This window comes from Lepisma saccharinum, chromosome 24 (assembly GCF_977018435.1).
Source record: "Lepisma saccharinum chromosome 24, izLepSacc3.1, whole genome shotgun sequence".
Taxonomy (NCBI): domain Eukaryota; kingdom Metazoa; phylum Arthropoda; class Insecta; order Zygentoma; family Lepismatidae; genus Lepisma; species Lepisma saccharinum.
In genome coordinates this window covers 45,048,140-45,068,163 of record NC_139252.1, presented here as the reverse complement: position 1 = coordinate 45,068,163, position 20,024 = coordinate 45,048,140, and the positions used below count along the sequence as shown (strand labels likewise).

General features: G+C 37.3%; 1 protein-coding gene across 2 annotated transcripts in view; it reads right to left on the bottom strand.

Annotated features, from left to right (window-relative positions):
* LOC145978012 (uncharacterized) overlaps positions 1-11,303 on the bottom strand; it is a 41,940-nt gene extending 30,637 nt beyond the window's left edge. The window contains exons 1-2 of one of the 2 annotated variants that reach the window (XM_083110390.1): positions 11,191-11,303; positions 3,617-3,683 (exon numbers count right to left, since the gene is read on the bottom strand). In XM_083110390.1, coding sequence (XP_082966516.1) covers positions 3,617-3,665 — 49 coding nt within the window. In that variant the 5' untranslated portion in view covers positions 3,666-3,683; positions 11,191-11,303. Of the gene's footprint in view, positions 1-3,616; positions 3,684-6,011; positions 6,031-11,190 lie in introns of those variants that run through there. The other variant, XM_083110389.1, reaches the window with a different exon arrangement.
* Between the last annotated feature and the right edge of the window lie 8,721 nt (positions 11,304-20,024).

Sequence of the window (20,024 nt, the reverse complement as noted above, 5' to 3'; positions counted from 1 at the left end):
TGATTATCACAGCGCGCTACGGCATCAGGGGTCCCGGGTTCGAATCTCAACTTGGGCATGGGTATTCATTGTGGGTGTCCCTCCATCCTTTCATCGTCGCGATTAGTCAAATGTGGCAGAAAAGCGACGCTAAGTAACAAAAATCAAATCAGATACTTTGCACCATTTCTTTCTCTCTTTACATTAATAGCACCAAAAATGGATTATGACCTGAAGACTTGTCGGGAGAATACAAAGAACCATCCAAAGACCTATCCAAAATTAAAAATCACGGACTTCTGACTTCATTACTCGTTAAACTTACATTGTCGGGACAGCGACTTGCTTACGAATGTGGAGAATAACCTTTTGAGCTCTGTCTCACTCTATTCACCGAGGATTTATTCATTATCTAGAGAGGAAATAGTGTATTATAATTCAGTAATTGAAAAGAAAACACTTTACCAGTGATCTATATTTCGATAAATTTCGACAATCGCTGTAGTCAATCACAAGGAGTCTGTTTCGATTTAAGTAATCATACTAAAAAAAAATGCGAACAAAGCCACAATAGTCATTACAAATCAATTCATTTACATTGATGTGATTTACGACAGTGATTGCTGACATTTATCATAGTAGATAAGAGATTTGTGTACAAAGCTTGATCTTTCATGTTATTGAAAATTATTGTTAATGTTAGACGCATCAAAAATAAAACCTCCCTCCCTCCTTAATTCACTCAGAGAAGCCAAGCAATATTTCTTGATCTATCAAATAAATTTCCATTTTTCTTCCGAAAATGGTGTGTGCATTGCAAATGTGTTATTATTGTATACATAGGAGGCCAAAGAATCAGAGGTCACGTGTTCGAATGTTTGATAAGATATTTCATCGACTTCATCGAAATCCGTCCTCATGGTTGTAGTCAGCCTGCTTGTATAAATGCAATGTATCGTGTAAAAAGATTCACAGAAACTGACGTTCGTATGAAGATCTGGAAAAAGCTGGGAAATTCAATAAAAACTTCAGTATAGCAAAAATTCACTTTCATCCGGAACGTGAAAAATATTACTATAAATGCACTATCGTACGTCAGACCAACGAGGTGAGAACTACTGCTCTAAATACTGAAATAAAAACTAAAAGTTTTGAAACAAGCGCCAAGGGAGACGGAAACCTATTTTGACTTAATTACCAATACCTCTCCAACAGTTTTACTTCTGCGATGAGTTTGTTATATTTGTTATCTTATAAATTACCTTCATTCTTTCTACCGGTATTTGGGTTTCTCAAGTATTCCAAGACATGTTTCGAAAAAAAATAGTGTATGGTTTCCCACTTTAAATTTTAATGAACCGTTCTTCTTCATTACGAAGTAATTTCTTAACAGATGGTTCATAAACAGTCTTTTGTCGAACGAAATGATGTTGCTATAGCAACCATGTAGTAAGCAGTCCGTCAAATAAGCCCTGGCTCCCCACAGGACGTGGAAACTGGTCGATTCCTTTCGTTTCACAAATCGAACGCAGGTTGTGGAGAAGAGTGCTCTAGAGTGGACTTCTAAAATGCAGAGGAGATGGTTAGGCCAAAGACGAATAGAGCATCGACTTCCAAAATTTCTCGTTTCAGGGCACCTTCAGTGTATCAAAACTTATCCGTTGTGGTTTTATAGTATGTTTTTTTGCAGCAATACAATAATGAATTGCTTTTCAAAACATATTTACATAATTTAAATATATACAAAATTAAAGACTTCGGCATAGCACAGCAAAATTTTTTTTCGGGTTTTTCGATTCTTACCTTCACTAATATCACTCACCTACTCACTACTTAGCAGGGCGATTCTGGAGGCCTAGGGCAATGTTGATTTTGGTGCCTCAGATTTTTAATACCGTTCGGCCCTTTCTAGGGGTAATAATTCTGTTGGAAACAGGACAGTTCACACACTTAACCCAATAAAATTTAATATTATTTTCAATTAAGGAAGACCATGGATGTTGGAAGCTTGGGTAAAGGGTTGGGTGTGTATTGCCATTGAAAATTGTATACTATGGACCCCCATTCAATTAAAAGATTGCGAGTTATATGAGAGACATCATGAATAATGTTTTCAAAATTATTTTTTACTTAGTATTTTATTTTCTATGTTTAAAAACGAAAAATTCCAGTTAGTCTTTCCACTAAAGTGTGATCCCTGACATAGCTATGTGCCCTTATAGGAAATGAATATCAATGGATTCAAATCGATAATTCGCTTGCCATGAGTAATCAAAAAGTCGCTTCTTTTCGGATATGCATGCAGTGGATTTTCAGTACTAGTTCAACACTACGGTGTAAGATCATCCGTCTTGCTTCTGAGGGGAAAAAAATAATTTGGACTCTGTATATGGTTGCAAATTCTTCAACTATTAGTTTGGAGATGTGTAAGCGTCTTTTTTTTCTGTTTCGTGAAGGAACTGGAGAATATTGGGTGAAGATGAAGTAGAAATTCTGATGACAACCATTTAACATAAGTATAAATGTCTGCTTGGATATTAGGCATCACTCATTTCGATCCTTTGCTACATTTTGAGACGAATCTACAGTGAATTTGTATCAATCAAAATTATGTTGTTAATTGGGAAAATGTACAGATAACATACTCTCATCATTTGAATAATGGTGCCTCCCCCAAATTGGGACAAATGTTGTTATTTTCCTAGCCCCTTTGTAATATTAACGTGAGAATACGAACTCCTTGATTCTGACCCCGTAAAGAATTCGTAGCAATCATTATATCAATTTTGTTTCAAATGCACGAGGTTCACTACAACGAAACTCTTTTGTCCCTTACCTGCGGCAAAGTTTGCTTACTAAGAAAAAATTATCAGCGACAAAAATGTTCGAAATCGTCTATTTCTCTGTTTTATGCGTAATTTTCTATACGTATATTACTGTGCAGCATACTGAGTACAATTACTACGACATTGTAAAGTTATCGCTTTAAAAAGGACATATATATATGTATGTAATGTAACACCAGGACGAAGATTTATTTGTAATGAACATTATTAAGTTATGATTTAGTAGGGCTTCTGTTCATAAACCACAGTAAAATACGCTGTTTTCCAGTTATTTGTCCCCAGTTTTTTCTGGACTTTGCATGGGTGGATTTTGATATATATTTTTTAGAGTTTTTTCTCCAAATTTTCATGTACATATCTCCTGTGTTACAATTTATTTCGATCTCCTTCCTTCGTATTTTTCTTTCCGAATCCACTGTTCTATTCTAATAATATATTTTAACTCCGAAAAAATGAGGTCTTAAAGATTTATTTCCAAGAGAATAGATGCGTTAGAGAAAGAAAACTTACGGAGTTTTTATTTTTATTTTTATGGTTAACTTAGAATGGATACTAGAAGTGGGTATCGAGAGGAAGAAAGTGCCTTGTCTGGCGAGTACACCAGCGTGAAAGTTTCCGATCCAGTGACCATAGGCAACGGCTACTGTATATATTGCCGAACTCTAAATCTCATATACTCTTGGCTGTCCGGTTCCCCTCAAATAGTAAAGATTCTTCCCCCCTCCCTAGGTGCGCCTCACTAGAGAATGGAGACGTGAGTTTGACAGGAAGTCGATAAGAAAGAAGCTTACCAACAGCAGCTGCGAGGATTGCTATATAGCGCCAACGACGAACCATCATCCAGTTCTACACATCGTCCTGTGAGAAAATGTAAAAGAGCATATCATTGGATTTTCCTTCTAGTATTTCAAGCAGTAATTATATACAAAATTCTATTTTCAGACTTGTATATATATATAAAAAAAACCTCTCAATAAACAGATAAGATCCTGCCTCTTTGAAGACACCCTTGGTCATCATATTCAAAATCTTAAAACGAAGTCCTACATCTTCACATTCAACATTAGTATTACTTCTATTATTAGTAGTAGCAGCAGTAGCAGCAGAAGCATTAGTATTTTTTGTTTGATTTTTTCTCTTTCGGTTATTTTACGTCATCTTTCTATCTTTTAGGTTAATTGCAAGGATGAATAAGTGAATACAATAAAACTTCCAACGCACACGTCTGACTAGCGAACACCTCTAAGCTCTAACACTGGACACACAGGGGAAGAGTTGATGGCGACTACAGCCCTTTCACAAAATTTTGAGAAAATCAAAATTTTCCAAAAAAAAAGCAGTAAATTACTTTGGATAAACCAAAATGCATACAAATTCCCTTCGATTACCATTTTGGTCTTTTAACAACTTAAAACGAAGGTAAAAAATGTTTATCATGTATTTTGTAGTGCTTCCCGCCCCTACATAGAGTGCGACTAAACGATGTACACTTTTACAATTCGAGCCTCCTCCGAAAAAGAAAATCCTTCATACGCTATTGACTCTAAATAAATATATATATATCTTACCTTCGGCGATAGAAATACATGGAAGTATATGGGGAGATACTTTTTAATAAAGTACGTTCTCAATAAGGCACTGATTACTATCCCCAAACTTCGATTTTTAAACTTTCGAACAACGGGCGACAGTGAGAAAAAACAATAAGCTATTTCTGAAATTCGAAGATAACATATTCTATTTCCCTTAGGTTTACATAATAATCTAACATTGCTTTGTCTTGGCACCCAAAATCGAGGAACGGTGCAGCCACAGTTAAATGTACTGATCAGCATGTGCAATGCAATCAAATGAAATGATGTGTGTGTTTGTCTATTAAGGCTGAGCTGGTACCGAAGATGATGAATCGGCATCGGAAAACATCAGTAGGAATTTATTTACCGATACTGGTCGATACGTTTCCTGCATTTTGGTTTTTTGTTGGGTCCGCGGAGTCAAATTATCCTGGATATTATACAAAATCCGAAGTTTTCATTTATTTTGCGCAAGTATTGTGCGAAATTTGAATTTTACGACTTTTCTCATGCAATTCTTGAATATTTTAAAGCAAAACTCCTGGTAAATTTATACACACACACACACACACACACACACACCCACCCACCCACATACACACACACACAATAACACCTAGCCAACCATTGAAATATCAAAGCACTCTTTATAGGTAAGATCAAGAAAAACAAGGTTCAGCTTGTATTTTTTACTCAGTAAGAATACATAAATTCACAATATAATGTCTTCACGAATCGATCAGATATCTGCTAAGATAATCGCATTTGATTCATTCAACATTTCAACGTTGGACAATCACATGTTATATAAATTTTATTAAAATAGCCCAGGGATATATTGGTTTAGCCAGTTTCGAACCTCAAAACTTCAATGGGTTGATAAGGTAATTTTCAGTACTTTTTATTTACTTCAAACAAAATCAGAACGATGTCTCTGTAATATCATGTAAGTATTATATTTTAGCTGACGAGATTGTTTGTTAACGATATTACTCATGCGGGGAAGCCTTAAATCCGCCCTTGATTCGGAAAATCTGTATATTATTTAAAGCTTCAGTCCCGAATCGTAACAACTTTTCTCCTGAGATTTCGGCTGGTGGCCACTCATCATTGCGAGGAAATTGAGGAGCTACGAATGAGTAGCGTAACCCGGTCATGGAAACCTACATCATCGACTGGGGGTTCGTCATGTTGACCACACGTCAGCCCGTAACTGGTAGGATGATTTTCCACACCTTGGCAAGTGGGAGTGAGGCTGCAGTTGGTAGGTACGCACTGGCCCTCAAGGGCTGCTGCGCTACGGGATTTTATTTTTTTATTTTCAAAATTCGTCTTCTGGGAATTTATTGTCAGTTTCTTTTGTATTATTATTATTACGAGGTAATGATAATATATTATCGTATTATCAGCAAGAATGCTGAGGGAAAAAAAATGATAAAGTTCTCAAAGAAATTTAGTTTGAAGTGCAACAAGTGAGGAGCCATGGGTGCATGTCTAAAAGCGACGCAACAAGTAGTTGGTGCTGTACGTAAAGACTACAGGACATTGGTGCTATTCCGTTAGACCAAGTGAAGTGACACCAAAAGTGGGACTTGCAGTGCGGTGCACTTACCTCCGAGAGCCAGTCTTTGGCGACCGCAGTTACGTTCTTCGAGGACAACTCCCTCCTGCGGCCAGTCGAGCAATTGCTCGCTCTCCTGGAGGTGCCGCTGCCGGCTTCCTCAATCAATCAAAAGACGTGAAGAAATGAGCAGAAAACTTTCGTTTCGCGTCGATACAAGCAACAATCTTCCACCTACATGGTGTTTGTCTATCGATCGATATTTTCACAAAACACCCCTCTTTCAGAATCAACTTTCATCCAGTTCACTACGGAAGTGAAAGTTGAAATTTACTTACGGAGAGAATTTGGAGGTTTGCCCCTGCAATGTTTCATCCTGTATGCAATTTTGAAAGCAAGATATCATTTTCGAACAAAAAGTGATCGTAAACAGTATATTTCTGAGACAATTGATTCACCCCCCCCCCCGAAATATATTTCTAGATACAAAATTGTCATCATGTTTATTTTTACTGTTTTTGTTGAAATCATTTCATCTCTACAGTAAATGCTTGAAGGAAGTTAATCATAACCTCTGGACAACATTTAGGATCAATTAGGTTCCATCAGGCAGCGATTTACCTACACACCCCATAACACCCCCTTAAAATTTTCATAAAGTGTCAATTTATGATAATTTTGGCTCGACATTTACCCCTACACCCACCCCTTCCCTGATATTCAAAATTCTGGATATACCGCTGCCATTAGGCATTCTGCAGTAAGCATCTGTTCGTTTCAGATTTCAATTTTTTTTCTGATTTACCTAGAAGCTTCGATTGTAGGTAGTAAGTAATATCTAAAAGAAAATCGAACCTTTGACTCTTGCATTATTTCAAACATCACGGGTACATTTCACAAGACTTGCAGATTTTCGCGACTACAAACTTTATACTTCCAAAGCGATTAAAAAATTTCAGATTTTCAACAATAGCTAAAGGAGATAGGATGTATTCTTTTTATTCTTCGAAGGAAATCAGTGCCACTAGTGCGTGTGCGTGAAAAGGCGTTACAGACAGTGACAATCGATTGTCACTCGTTTGTTCACAGCCACGCACTACTCCGTCAGTATGTAATAGGTATTAATAGCTTCAAACAGACATCGTCATTTACGCTGATGCAAACCATCCATTACATTTTATGGGTGCTCGTGCACGCACAAGACACGCGATCGATGTTTTTTGAAACACCAGAACTGTAAGAAGGGTTTCAATTTCAATTTTTCATGCTATCGAAGCTGATAATCACACACTGAACAATTATTCACAAATTTATATTATTCCCGTTCAAAATTATTGCATTTTATCTCATCCCTATCTCTTTCTCTCTACACACACCACACACACACACACACACACACACACACTCAGGCCTGAAAACAACATAATATGCCCACAGCTATGAAGACCAGGACTTAATTCATTTAGATTGATTGATTGATTTTCTGTTTTAAGTCCACTTTATGCGCAGTAAGGCTAATCGGGACTAGACCTACAATTTAAAGTGGGATCCCAACCACTATGAGCCTCCACCGGGTATCGAACCCGGGACCTCTTTATTACAAGACGGCAAAGTTAAAATCATTCAAAGCTTGGGACTCATGCTTTATATCTTGTGGAAAGGTTTAGTGACATTTAATAAGTGCAAAGAAATTTTGGCTACGTGTGAAAATATACTGTACACATTTAAATAGACAACTGAAATCGTGAATATTGAATAAGAAAAAGAAAATTTACAGAATCATTTCTTTCTTTCTTTGGGATTTACTCTTTTCACAACTACTATTTTATGTACAATCATGGACAGTTCTGGGTTGTAACAACCCCACTTTCAAGCCGAAATTTGTGCACGGAGATTTAGTGGCTTTTCCAGTCACAAAAATATTCATATCAAAAATATATTTCAAGTACGTCACAAATATTTAGACTGTTCACGACTTCATTTTTTTTTCTTCAGTTTGTTTGGATGCTCAGTTGAGTGAACAGGGATTAGTACAAACTGCAGTTATTTTTCAAGTTTTCATTTATTTTCCTAATTTCCCTGATTATTCACTTTCTTCTTCTTGTTTACGTAGGTCCTGTCTTCTCTCCTCCAATTTTCCAAGAACTATCCCCACCTATATTCCACAATCAGTTCAAACTTTTGCTCTCGACATAAACTTTTTTATGTTTGTCTTCCAGCGCGCGCGTTTTCTGACATATAAGCAGGATATTCTTACACAATACACTTTTGTTTGTTTTTACCTTTCCTCAGGGGTGAAGGTGGGAAATTTCCGACCAAGAACTCAAAGCTCTTCTGACCAGTGTTGGCTCTGTGATGCACCAAATCCTATACAGTGCATACATGCCACTCCCCCCCCGCCCCAACTTTCTACCCTGGTTCCCCTACTTTCCATCTGAGAGAAGTTTGGGATGATAAGTAAAATTCAACTCTTTCCTCACGATGTGAAGTCCTGTCTCGATAAAAATCTGCTGATCGTGTGGCTTAGGAAAAGATACAGCACTTATCACTTTCTTCGTTAGATCGAACACAACTGCACTGTTTTATGAAGTCACATACAGGGTCCTTCGTTCAGCCTTGAGCGCCTTGACGGCGTAACGCTTAACGACCGCCCGTACGCCAACTCCCGTCAAATCGCGTGCGATATCTCCGCTATGAAAGCCGCTAGCTTCGAAATGATTTCAAGTTCTCAGAATTATAGTTACAATTACATTCAAAGTAAGCACGTTAATTGTCACGGGGGATGTTGGAAATGTTGTCTTCGTGCATCCACTCGTTTTTGGCATGTTTTTTAGGAAATGTCGCGTAGCTTTGGTAACAAGACACGCTAAAAGGGAACTTAAGTTTCCTAACACCTCGTGGCGCCAGAGTGCCAACTGAAACACATGGATTTGAGCATAACTTGTGGATTTCTTTCTTAACCCCATTCCATTTCAGTAACTTTGCGATCTCAGTTCAGTCGTATTTTGAAGGTCAATGCAACAAACCTTCAGACATTAGAAGAACTGAAGAAGAATATCAGGAGAGAAACTGTAGCAATTTCAGAAGCTGAACTGTTGCGTGTAAATGGATATTTCCGAAAAACATGCCAAAACCTTGTGGATGACCTACAGACATTTCCAGCATCTCTTGTGACAAGGTACTTGCTTATTTTGATTATAATTGTAATTGACACTTTAATGATTGTAACTGTATTTGTTGCAGGAATGAATTTGCAATAAGTATCATAACATAGTAGGTCATTACAGTTAAAATTGGCATCTCTGAGAGTCCGATCTGCCACCTTCCAAAATATTTTTTTCTTAATTATCAAGGGTCGTGCCCTCCCGTCCCTACGCTTTCGACGCCAGTATTGCCATGGAGCCAGAAGTACACCCAGCGTAAATAAATTATTGTAGTTTAGTGAAACAAAAATAGGGACCAGTGCCAGTGGCGTCAACTTAAATGAGTCTGTGGGGCTCGAACCGACACATTAATTTGCCTGTTATATATATATATATATATTTTTAGAAATAAAGTCTCTGCGATTAAGAAAAGCTTTCATCATTAAAGACTGAAAGAATTCTACCAAGTTTAATTACTAACTGTTTTCAAAATGTTACATAATTTTTATGAGACCTTTCAGTGTCCTATATAATTTACACCGTCCACGGTCATCACTGTTACCAATCTAAGTGAGCTTAAATAAGGGCTTATAAACAGTATGAAGATTGATAGGCACTAAAAACTCGCAAAATAAGCAGGAAAATAAGAACAAAATACAAAATAGGTACCAATCGTTCTGCACATCGCCCTACGACGCCAGGAGTCCCAGGTTCGATTCCTGGTCTGGGCATGGATGTTTGTGAGTGTTCATTCATCAATTTCATCCTATCACTCATGTCCATCTTCGCAAATTGGCAAAAAGTGGCACAAAACGCGAAGTAAAATAAATCAAATCAAATCAAAGTAAACATGCTGAACGTTTTTCATTATTTTCATGGATTAGACACTGAAAAAGCTGTTATCTTCGAAAGAAGCACTTGTGACTAAAACAGTCACAAAGACCTGTGAAACATGAATACCACTCACTCAGGCACATAGTGGTTCTGGTAATTTACAATGTACGAGAACAATGACGCGAGCAAGAAAATTTTTGGATCCAATTTTTTTTTGTAGGCTGTAATCAATATTGATTTAATAAGGCGCAAATAATTTCACGGGACGCCAATGCATTCTTTCTTTTACAACTTTTGTGCCTCCTCGATGTTTTTTGATTGATTGATTGATTTGTTGTTTTAAGTCCACTTTATGCACAATACGGCTAATCGGGACTGGACCTACAGTTTTTAAAGTGGGATCCGAACCACTGTGCCATGTGCCTCCACCGGGTATCGAACCTGGGACCCCTTGATTACAAGCCGACGACGTTACCGCTACGCTCGTCCTCAATAGTGTAGTGGTAACATCGTCGCCTTGTGATCAAGGGGTCCCGGGTTCCATACCCAGTGGAGGCACATTGGTTCGGATCCCACTTTAAACTGTAGGTCCAGTCCCGATTAGCCTTACTGTGCAAAAAGTGGACTTAAAACACCAACTCAATCAATCCATCAATGAATACCACTCAGAAATGTCACGAGACGATTTTTAAACATAAACGCCTACATTATCTGGCCAAGGAACAAGAAAAGGCATTTTATGAAAAATCGTTAGCTTATTATTGCATAAAATTTAAAACAAATCTCCGGGATCCGCTCACAAATTTCCTAAAACCGTGCCAAAAACGAGTGGATGCACGAAGACAATATTTCCAACATCCCCTGTGACAATTAACGAGCTTACTTTGAATGTAATTGTAACTATAATTCTGAGAACTTGAAATCATTTCGAAGCTAGCGGCTTTCATAGCGGAGATATCGCACGCGATTTGACGGGAGTTGGCGTCCGGGCGGCCGTTAAGTGTGCCACCGTCAAGGCGCTCAAGGCTGAACGGAGGACCCTACAAGGTAACATATATTTCATAATATGGGCAAGACTGTGCCCAAATAACAAGTGAAATTATAATTCTGTTGGTCGCAATCGCGGCTTTTGCGTATTCGCCCAATCGCACGTGTACCACACAGGTTAAACCTTCTGGTCAATAACAAACCATACATGTTTTTAGAGTGATTCGAATATCCTGGAGAAACAAAATTTGTCAAAGGTGACTTACCCGAACATTCTGCCAGCATAAGTCTCGCTTTGACCTCTTGCACTAAATATTATTTCTAAAGAACAGTTCGAGTGAAGTCGAATATCAGAGCGAAGAGTTTCGTGGTCCTCAACTTATAAGCGAATTGTGTAAAAGACCATTTCACAATTGGTCCAGGATGTTCGTTTCCGTTGTTGCTTTTATTAATATTATCTGTCCCTGCCGCAGACGAGCGGAACACACAAAACTGACAACTTCCTCTATTCGTCAGACGACGCCGCCATTACAGGAAGGGTTATTCTTAAAAAGTAAACAGAAAAATAAAGGCACGGTCACGCTCTCCATATATTGACATCTGATTGCGTTGTCCAACAAACAAATACTTCGCACAATGGACGAGGAAAGTTTTTCTGTACAGTCGGATGCACAAGTATTGCTCCGTCAATCGTCCGTGATCCTTTTTCATTAATTTTGGTTCGTTTGGTGTTTTGTTTCAATTCTTGAGGCTCTCATTGGGTAAATCAAAATGCATGAACATGGTGATGGACAATTTTCTTGGTAATATTTATGTATCCCACTGTACAATCAAGGGCAAAAGTCATGGAGGTGTGAAGGGGGAGGAGTAAGCCTAGCGCGCTTTTCCTGAAGCCGGGTCACGTGACAGAACGGGAGAAGTCAGACCAAAATATTCGAAGACGCCGTAAGAAAGCATGTAATTTTGTGTACTTTTGAATAAGATTTAGAAATGGTTCCTGCTCAACACACGGCTGTACTAACAGAAGCGACAGGAAACCTGAAGGAATAATATTCCATAAGTTTCCATTATATTTTGTTTTGTAGTATTAACGTGTAAAGTAAACGTCGAGTTTTCGTTTGTAGTTAGAGCCTACTTCATGCTCATCCCAACCCGCGTGCGATTGCGCAGCCGATGCGACGTTCTTCTGTCTGTGAAGTCATTGGTTGAAGTAGATGCGGCCATCTTACGCAGACAATCTTAAGCTCCGCCCACTGGCTTCAAAATGAAAGCAAGGAGTGATACGAGACTGCAGGCACCTGGCTAAAGTAACAGGAAATTGCCCTCGTCATGTTCATTCGCTTTCCTCAATATGAGGTTCAAGAATTGGAACACAAACCGTGAATAAATAGAGAACAACTTGTGCTCCAACATTCGCATTATCGCGTTCCTTAAAAAGCACGTGCTATGTATACGGAAAATAAAGAAAATAGCGATAAAAAAATTGAATACTGTTATCTTTACTGCCACTTTTAGAGCGGGATACATATACATTATCAAGAAAATTGTTTCATCACCACAACAAAAATAAATAAATATATACGTACTTGTTATTTGTTAATGTAGAAGACAGTCACAAGATCAATATGGGACAATGACACAAGAATCAAGAGAGCACGATGATGACCACAGCTGAATTTATTAATTTCCAAAAAAAATATGATCATAATACATCTAATGGTGAAATGTGTTTTAAACGTTAGTTGTAATATATTAACATAATTGAGTTGAGTTGTTGTTTTAAGCCCACTTTATGTACAGTAAGACTAATCGAGACTGGACCCACAGTTTAAAGTGGGATCCGAGCCACTATAATTCGATCCATTTCTAATTGTAATGATTGGTTGATTTGGTTCATTTTACTTCGCATTTCTGCCACTTTGGTTAATCGCTAAGGTGAGTATAAGTGATGATATGATGAAATTGATGAAGGAACGCTCACAAAGAACATCCATGCCCGGGCCGGGATTCGAACCCAGGGCTCGTAGTGTCGTAGTGCGCTGCACTAACCACTCCGCAACGGAGGTCAGAACTAACTGTAATGCATGTCAAGCAGTGGCGTGTGCTGGTTTTAACTAGTGGGTAATCTCCGTCGCTTGATTCATCCACCCACTCCTGAAGTCTCCATGCAAATTTACCTCAACATCCATACAGGTTTTATGAATATATGTGTTAAAAATTTTACCTTATTGTTGCGACCACTGTCGAATAATTGCTGTGATTACACTTGCAGTTAATCTACGTTTAGAATTTCAAATAATAAAACAGGAAAATATAATAAATCTATAAGAAAAAACCTGCAATAAAGAATATGAAAGGAATGCGGTAGTGAAATAAAAACCCTCAATATTAATTGAAGTGTATAATTCAAGTTACCCCAGTCCCCAGTTACTCGTACATTCCCGATTTTTGTTTTTATACACGGAAGTTTAAGTTCAAGACCTGTGGTACAAGAGATGCTACTGGCCTACCTACATTAACTATTTCCAATTTCTCCGGAAAAGATCCCGTCCCAAATATTTTCACACGCAAATATTGTATTATATCCATTGCCTTTAACTTTAGTAAACACACCACTAGCACGAATACTAAACCACTAACAGCTAAACAAATATTAAATTCTCGAATCGCTACAACACGCATTCAATTCCCTGCGCCAATATTCTATTGTGGTTTCTTCCTGCTTGACAGAGAATTAAATTCCCTATGGATGCTGAAAAATTCCCTTTCCCAGCTTTATACTCCTTACGATGCGCGAGGTTCTATAAGTTGGAGGAATCATTGCGTTTTTTGTTTATATATTTTACATTCAAACATCTTTTATCATTATGATCATTATTAATCTAAAGGGGGGGGGAAGCAACTTAAATGACCTAATATTGTCAAGTCCATGTTAACTGGCAGCTTCTCACCATCCGCCATTCTCCGTAATGTCGAATGTATGAGACACCACTGTATGTTGCAAACGACTCAACGATTTAACTGAACATGACAAAAATGTAACGTGTAAACACAGTGATGAATTCAGTGGGTGACCCCGGGAAGGGGGATACCCTCCGGAAATAGATAAGTCTTCCCCGAAAATTTCAATAATCTGATAGAGCATTCGGACAAAAGCTAAAAAATTTGGATTTCCCATTCATCCATTCATGTAGAGCTTACTTTTTCTGACTTTTTCGTAACAATGAGCACTGATTTAGTCTTCCTTATAATTAAAAGTCAAAATAATGAACAAATTTTAATATCGTCCGTTTTAGTAACTCCTAACTACTAATATCTAATAAAATTCCATGTCATTAAAACTCAAAAATGAACACATGTGGACAGGGCAGGATTAAGGTGGGTGCTATTGATGCTGCAGCATTAGGTCAATTCCTGAAATAGACCCAGATGAAAACAGACGAGAATTTTCCGAAAGCTGAACAGTTTTCTTTTGCTTTATTAACCTGAAAATAAATCTCGGAATGAAATTTGGAGACGGAATTTTGGACGCCTAGACACAGCTTTACTTATTATACAGTTACTATTATTCTTTGCGCTGTGACGTAGTAACTATAGCATTGTTGTGTTTATTCTTCACCGAAGATTTCAAGCATCAGGCTCAATTTCGTCTTAATCCGGCCCTGCATGTAGAGCAACAAAGTTGTTTATAATGTAAGCTTCTTTCGTAACGAATTCCAACTTCTCGCTAATTTAACGGTTATTCAGTCAATAATTTACTGTGAAATGGTGATGACGTGTTTGTGCAGTTTGTCATACCTTAGTTTAATTTAATTCAGTGGCGTACGCAAGGTGGGGGGTTACGGGGTTTAACCCCCCTTAAGCTTTTGAAATATTATGAAAAATTCTGTGGAAAAAATTAAAAATGACCGATTTATCACAGTCAAAGATTTGCGACAATACTACTACTACTACTAATAATAATAATAATAATAATAATAATAATAATAATAATAATAATAATAATTTGAATTATTATTCCCATGCAGCACTGAGAAAAGCACAGCATTCCAAACATACGCGTCTTTCAGAGTGCCTTTAAAATAAACACGAATTCTTGAAAATAAAATATGACTGCAACTATGATTTAAAAGAGAAAAAAGTTGTTTTGTATCTCATCTGCAACAATGTTCAATGAACATGTATCTTTTTTGTGTGAAGAATGAGCATTAATTAAAGAAAGTTCTTTGTTCGTTGTAAGTGGCTAATGTATACACAAAGGCTAGGCAGACAAGAATAGCTACACAGTAACCAGTCCACCTTCCCATTGTTTACCGCGGCACGTTTCAATTTCTGAATTCAATTTACAACAATTTTAACTATTGTAAAATGTTTTGTTTGTAAGAACAGCGAGACAATCCAGATGTGAATTATCGGGGACATTTATGCGAGGACAAAGCCGGAAAAAAATACAACCAATTCCAGGAATCGATCACGGATCTCCTGAGTGGTTGTCAGACACCCTACTGACCAGACTACCGCTGCTCCTTGGATGAGTTCCATACTTTGATTATTTCAATTTATTTAAATATATGTTCTTGTTTTTTATGGATTTCCTTCACACTTAAAATGTCTCACCTCGTTAACTAGACAATTATTTCGTAACAAAGAAACAAAAAAAAAACCTAGAATTTGTCAAACATCGAATGACTAGAAACTAATTTCGGTCTATTGCTTTCATAAATACTATATTTATATAGATCTCTACTACTTAATAGTTGTAGTGGTACTAGTAGTATTATTAGTAGTAATTCAACTAATTAATTAATTATAAGTATTACATAGGGCCGCATGGGTTCTGTTGTTTTTATAATTTTGGGTATTTTACATGTATTTGAACTTGCTGATGCTGCAACTGGCATTAGTTTCCTCACATCACGCAAGAATTTTTTACAATTCACGATTTATATATGTGGGTTGTGGTATGCACGTTTCAGTGCAATTGAAGTGATTGTCGCTAGATGTCACTGGTACGTTTCAAAATTATTCAACAAGTAATAAAGACGAATAAGCTTTAAATACAGAGAAGTTTTTTTTATTTAAATTAATTAATATGTTTCTTGCCTAAATGCTGAAAATAATAATATGTTGAACATTGATATATCATTTGAAATGAATTTTATATGTAACTGTCAAAAGTCCTAATTTGCTTCCATGGTATGTAAGATACGTTAATCTCCTACATTAACATTTGGTTGTTCAGTGTGGTACATTACTGTGGTGTGGCCATGGCATCTCGTGGTTGTCTGAATAGCCCACATGTGTTTTGCTACATCTGCGGTGAATTTGTTCCCCGGGTACAGAGACAGGAAATTACAGATTTTGCAAGAAGAGCATATTACGCATACTTTAAAATGAAACTAGGATATCAAGATAAATCGTGGGCCCCACACAAGGTATGTAGATCATGTGTGGAATCTTTACGAAACTGGAGCACGGGAAAGTGGTCATCTATGCCATTTGCAATACCCATGGTGTGGAGGGAGCCTCAGGATCACAGCAATGATTGTTACTTCTGTTCCTGTGAAGTTGTAGGTCGAAATATTAGAAACAAGAAGAGGATAGTGTATCCCAATATTCCCTCTGCAATGAGACCTGTGTTGCACGGTCCAGACTCTTGCCTGTACCGACACCTCTACCAAGTCTTGAGTGTGTAAGTGATCCTAGTTCACTAAGTGATTCAGTGGAAGGAAGTGAAATGGAAGATGACATTTATGACCCCCCTCACGGATCTCGTGACCCTATACGGTTCACTCAAAGCGAACTCAATGATTTAGTTCGAGACCTAAATTTATCTAAAGAATCAGCTGAGCTTCTTGGTTCCAGACTTAACGAAAAGAACTTGCTGGCTTGTGGAACAACATTTTCCTGGTACAGACACCGAGAAAAAGAGTTTGTACCTTATTTCTCGAAACAAGATTCTCTCGTGTTTTGTTGTGATGTGTCCGGTTTGCTGACTAAGTTAAATTTTCCTTGTCTTTGAACTGATTGGAGGCTATTCATTGACTCGAATAAAACAAGTTTAAAATTTGTTCTGTTACATAATGGAAATAAGTTCCCCTCAGTTCCTATTGCTCATTGTGTGTCACTAAAAGAAACCTACAACAATATGCAACTTGCTCTTAATAAAATTAAATATGAAGACCATGGTTGGTTGGTGTGTGGTGATCTTAAAGTTTTGAGCATTTTATTTGGACTACAATGTGGATATACGAAAATGCCATGTTACATCTGTGAGTGGGATAGTAGGGCACGAAATTACCACTGGGAAAGAAAAGAATGGCCAATACGGAAAACGTTGAACCCGGGTTCAAAGAACATCGTACAACAACATTTAGTCACTCCTGAGAAAGTTGTACTTCCTTCTCTTCATATCAAATTAGGGCTGATTAAACAATTTGTGAAGGACAATGTTTCCAGTTCATATGCAACAAATTTCCATCCCTGTCGTACGGCAAAGTGAAAGATGGTGTTTTTGTTGGACCAGACATTAGGAAATTAATGAATGATAAAGACTTCGAGGAAACAATGACTGTAGCTGAAAGAGATGCTTGGATAGCATTTAAAAGTGTAGTGTTGAACTTCTTGGGGAACCACAAAAGTCCTGATTACAGAGAAGTTGTTGAGAATATGTTACTTAAATTTCAAGAGCTGGGTTGTAACATGAATCTCAAATTACATTTTTTGCATTCACACCTTGATAACTTTCCACAAAATCTCGGTGAATTAAGTGAGGAACAAGGCGAACGGTTCCATCAGGACATGAGGGATATGGAGAAAAGGTATCAAGAACATTGGAGTGTTAGCATGATGGCTGACTACTGTTGGGCATTGTACAGAGAAACGCCAGAAGAAAATCACAAGAAAGTTAGGAAAGCTTACAGAAGAAAGCGTGCTAAACAGAACTGAAAAATATGTATTGTGTAATGATTTTCTTGTTTGTATATTATATACTGCTATATGTCGTTTTCTATATTATATGGGTCCTTTGTGTCTGTCTATATTCATTTTAAAATAAACATGTTGATATGTTTAGTGTGATAAGTTACTTATTCTGATTGAAGAAAAGAAAAATTATAATAAAACACTATGCAATATTGGACAAAGCCCTAATTTTGAAATTTGATTTGTAAGAAAACCTTGCGTGATAGAGAAAAACGAATTTCATATTCGTGATCAGCATGGCACAAATAATAAAGTTCACCTATTAAACAAAAAACAACATTAAATTGAATTTAATTTGCGGCCCTGTGTCATTAATCAATTATGAGTATTATTATTTAATTAAAGTGTAATAAAACAATGGTAATGTGAATTTGGAGAAAGTTTTAGAAATAACCCCCCCCCTTTGATGAAATCCTGCGTACGCTACTGATTTAATTACATATTGTAGGTAAGGTGAAATTTGTAAATATTAGTATTGTTTAATTAGTAATTATAATTTGAGGCCTATGACATTTCCTGTTTGATATCCGTCCCTCCTCCGGAGAAAAGTGGCTGGACTCAATGCTGGGTGAAGAGTGCTGAACACTATACTTGCTGTTACAACGGGCACATGTGAGTAATACATCGTAGCCACATCCCGTTTCATCTGAACCTGTACATGTTGCAAAATTACTAATACAATATGAAATGTTGGTACGCCCTTTGCAAGGCGTGGCGCAGCATTGGTTAGTACTTCGGGGAAGATAACTGATTATGTAGAAGAGAATGCATCTGCAAATGAATATCCTATGGTGACACTCTCTGCTCCCTGACATCCGTTGCAATCCTCTGCAACGCTTTGACATCTTTGCGGTAAGCTGAACAGATGATTTGTAGGTTTGCATACCTCTCAGGGCTTCCAGCACGTTTGTAGCAGTTTTCCTGCTATCTGAGCGATTTGCGACATTCCGCATTTTCTGCATCATCACTAGGGTTCGGAAGTTGAGGAAAAAATCATCATTTTTTTCAGGGCATTGAAGATCATGCTAAATCTGATAGTCCGTTTCACTTCAGTTAAAAAACAGATAACTGTTTTTTTTTTTCATTTTTACGTCATTTTTTACTTTTAGGTCATTTGTCAGTATTTTCTGCCGTTTCTTTTTTCACTTTTGGTCATTTTAAAGTTTCTTTTTCATCTTGTTTTGTTAATTTTAAATGCATTTCCTAGAATAACCTACATATTTAAATTTCCTAACAAGTACGCTATTGATCAAAAATACGGTCAATGAAAAAGCACAAAATTATTTTGAACTAAAATATTTGACAATGGATTCAACAATCAATTGAAATATATTGTAATGTAATGGAATTACAATTCAATTGTAATGAATCAGTAGTGCAACAAAGTTGATTTCCTTCTTAAGTTTTATCTGATCCTTTCTTGCAATAATATGGTAATTTTAATATTTATAGGAAAGCATACTTACTCACTGTACTGTTTGGTACAAGGGCGTGCCGAAATAGGGTTAGTAGTATTAAAAATATGCATGAAAAATAACTTTGTCCACTTCGTTTAAGAGCCAGAACTCTCACATTCTTACTGACAGATGAGCATGGGCGTATCCAGACCTTTTTTCAGAGGGAGAATCAATATTTTTCGAGGAGGCACACGCTCACGGGAATGTAAGATCTTCTCAAATTACCCAAATGTCCACCTTTCTTACAGTGGACTGCATTTTGCAGGCTAACAAGACTCTGGCGCCTGGACCTCCAGTCAGGATAATCCTCTGTAGGAATTGTGTTATGTGTTTGTGATTTCCTCTTTATCCATATACTCGTCTCACCATTCATCCCCATCGTTCGCGCTTAGCCAAAATGGCAGAAAAGCTACGTAAAATAACCTAATTATATATTGTACGATGTTAATTAGGACATCCCTTGTTTAATGAACATCCTAATTATCATCGCCAAAAGAACACTACGCCGAAACCCTTTTAAGTAATTTATTGGACTATATGTGACCCATGGAAACACATACCTGGTGTATTGGGCTGCAGTGTTGTCCTGCCTAGGGCTGTTGGGCACTCAACTTCAATCGTCTCTGCCTTTTCAATCGTCTACTGTCTATCGTAACCGT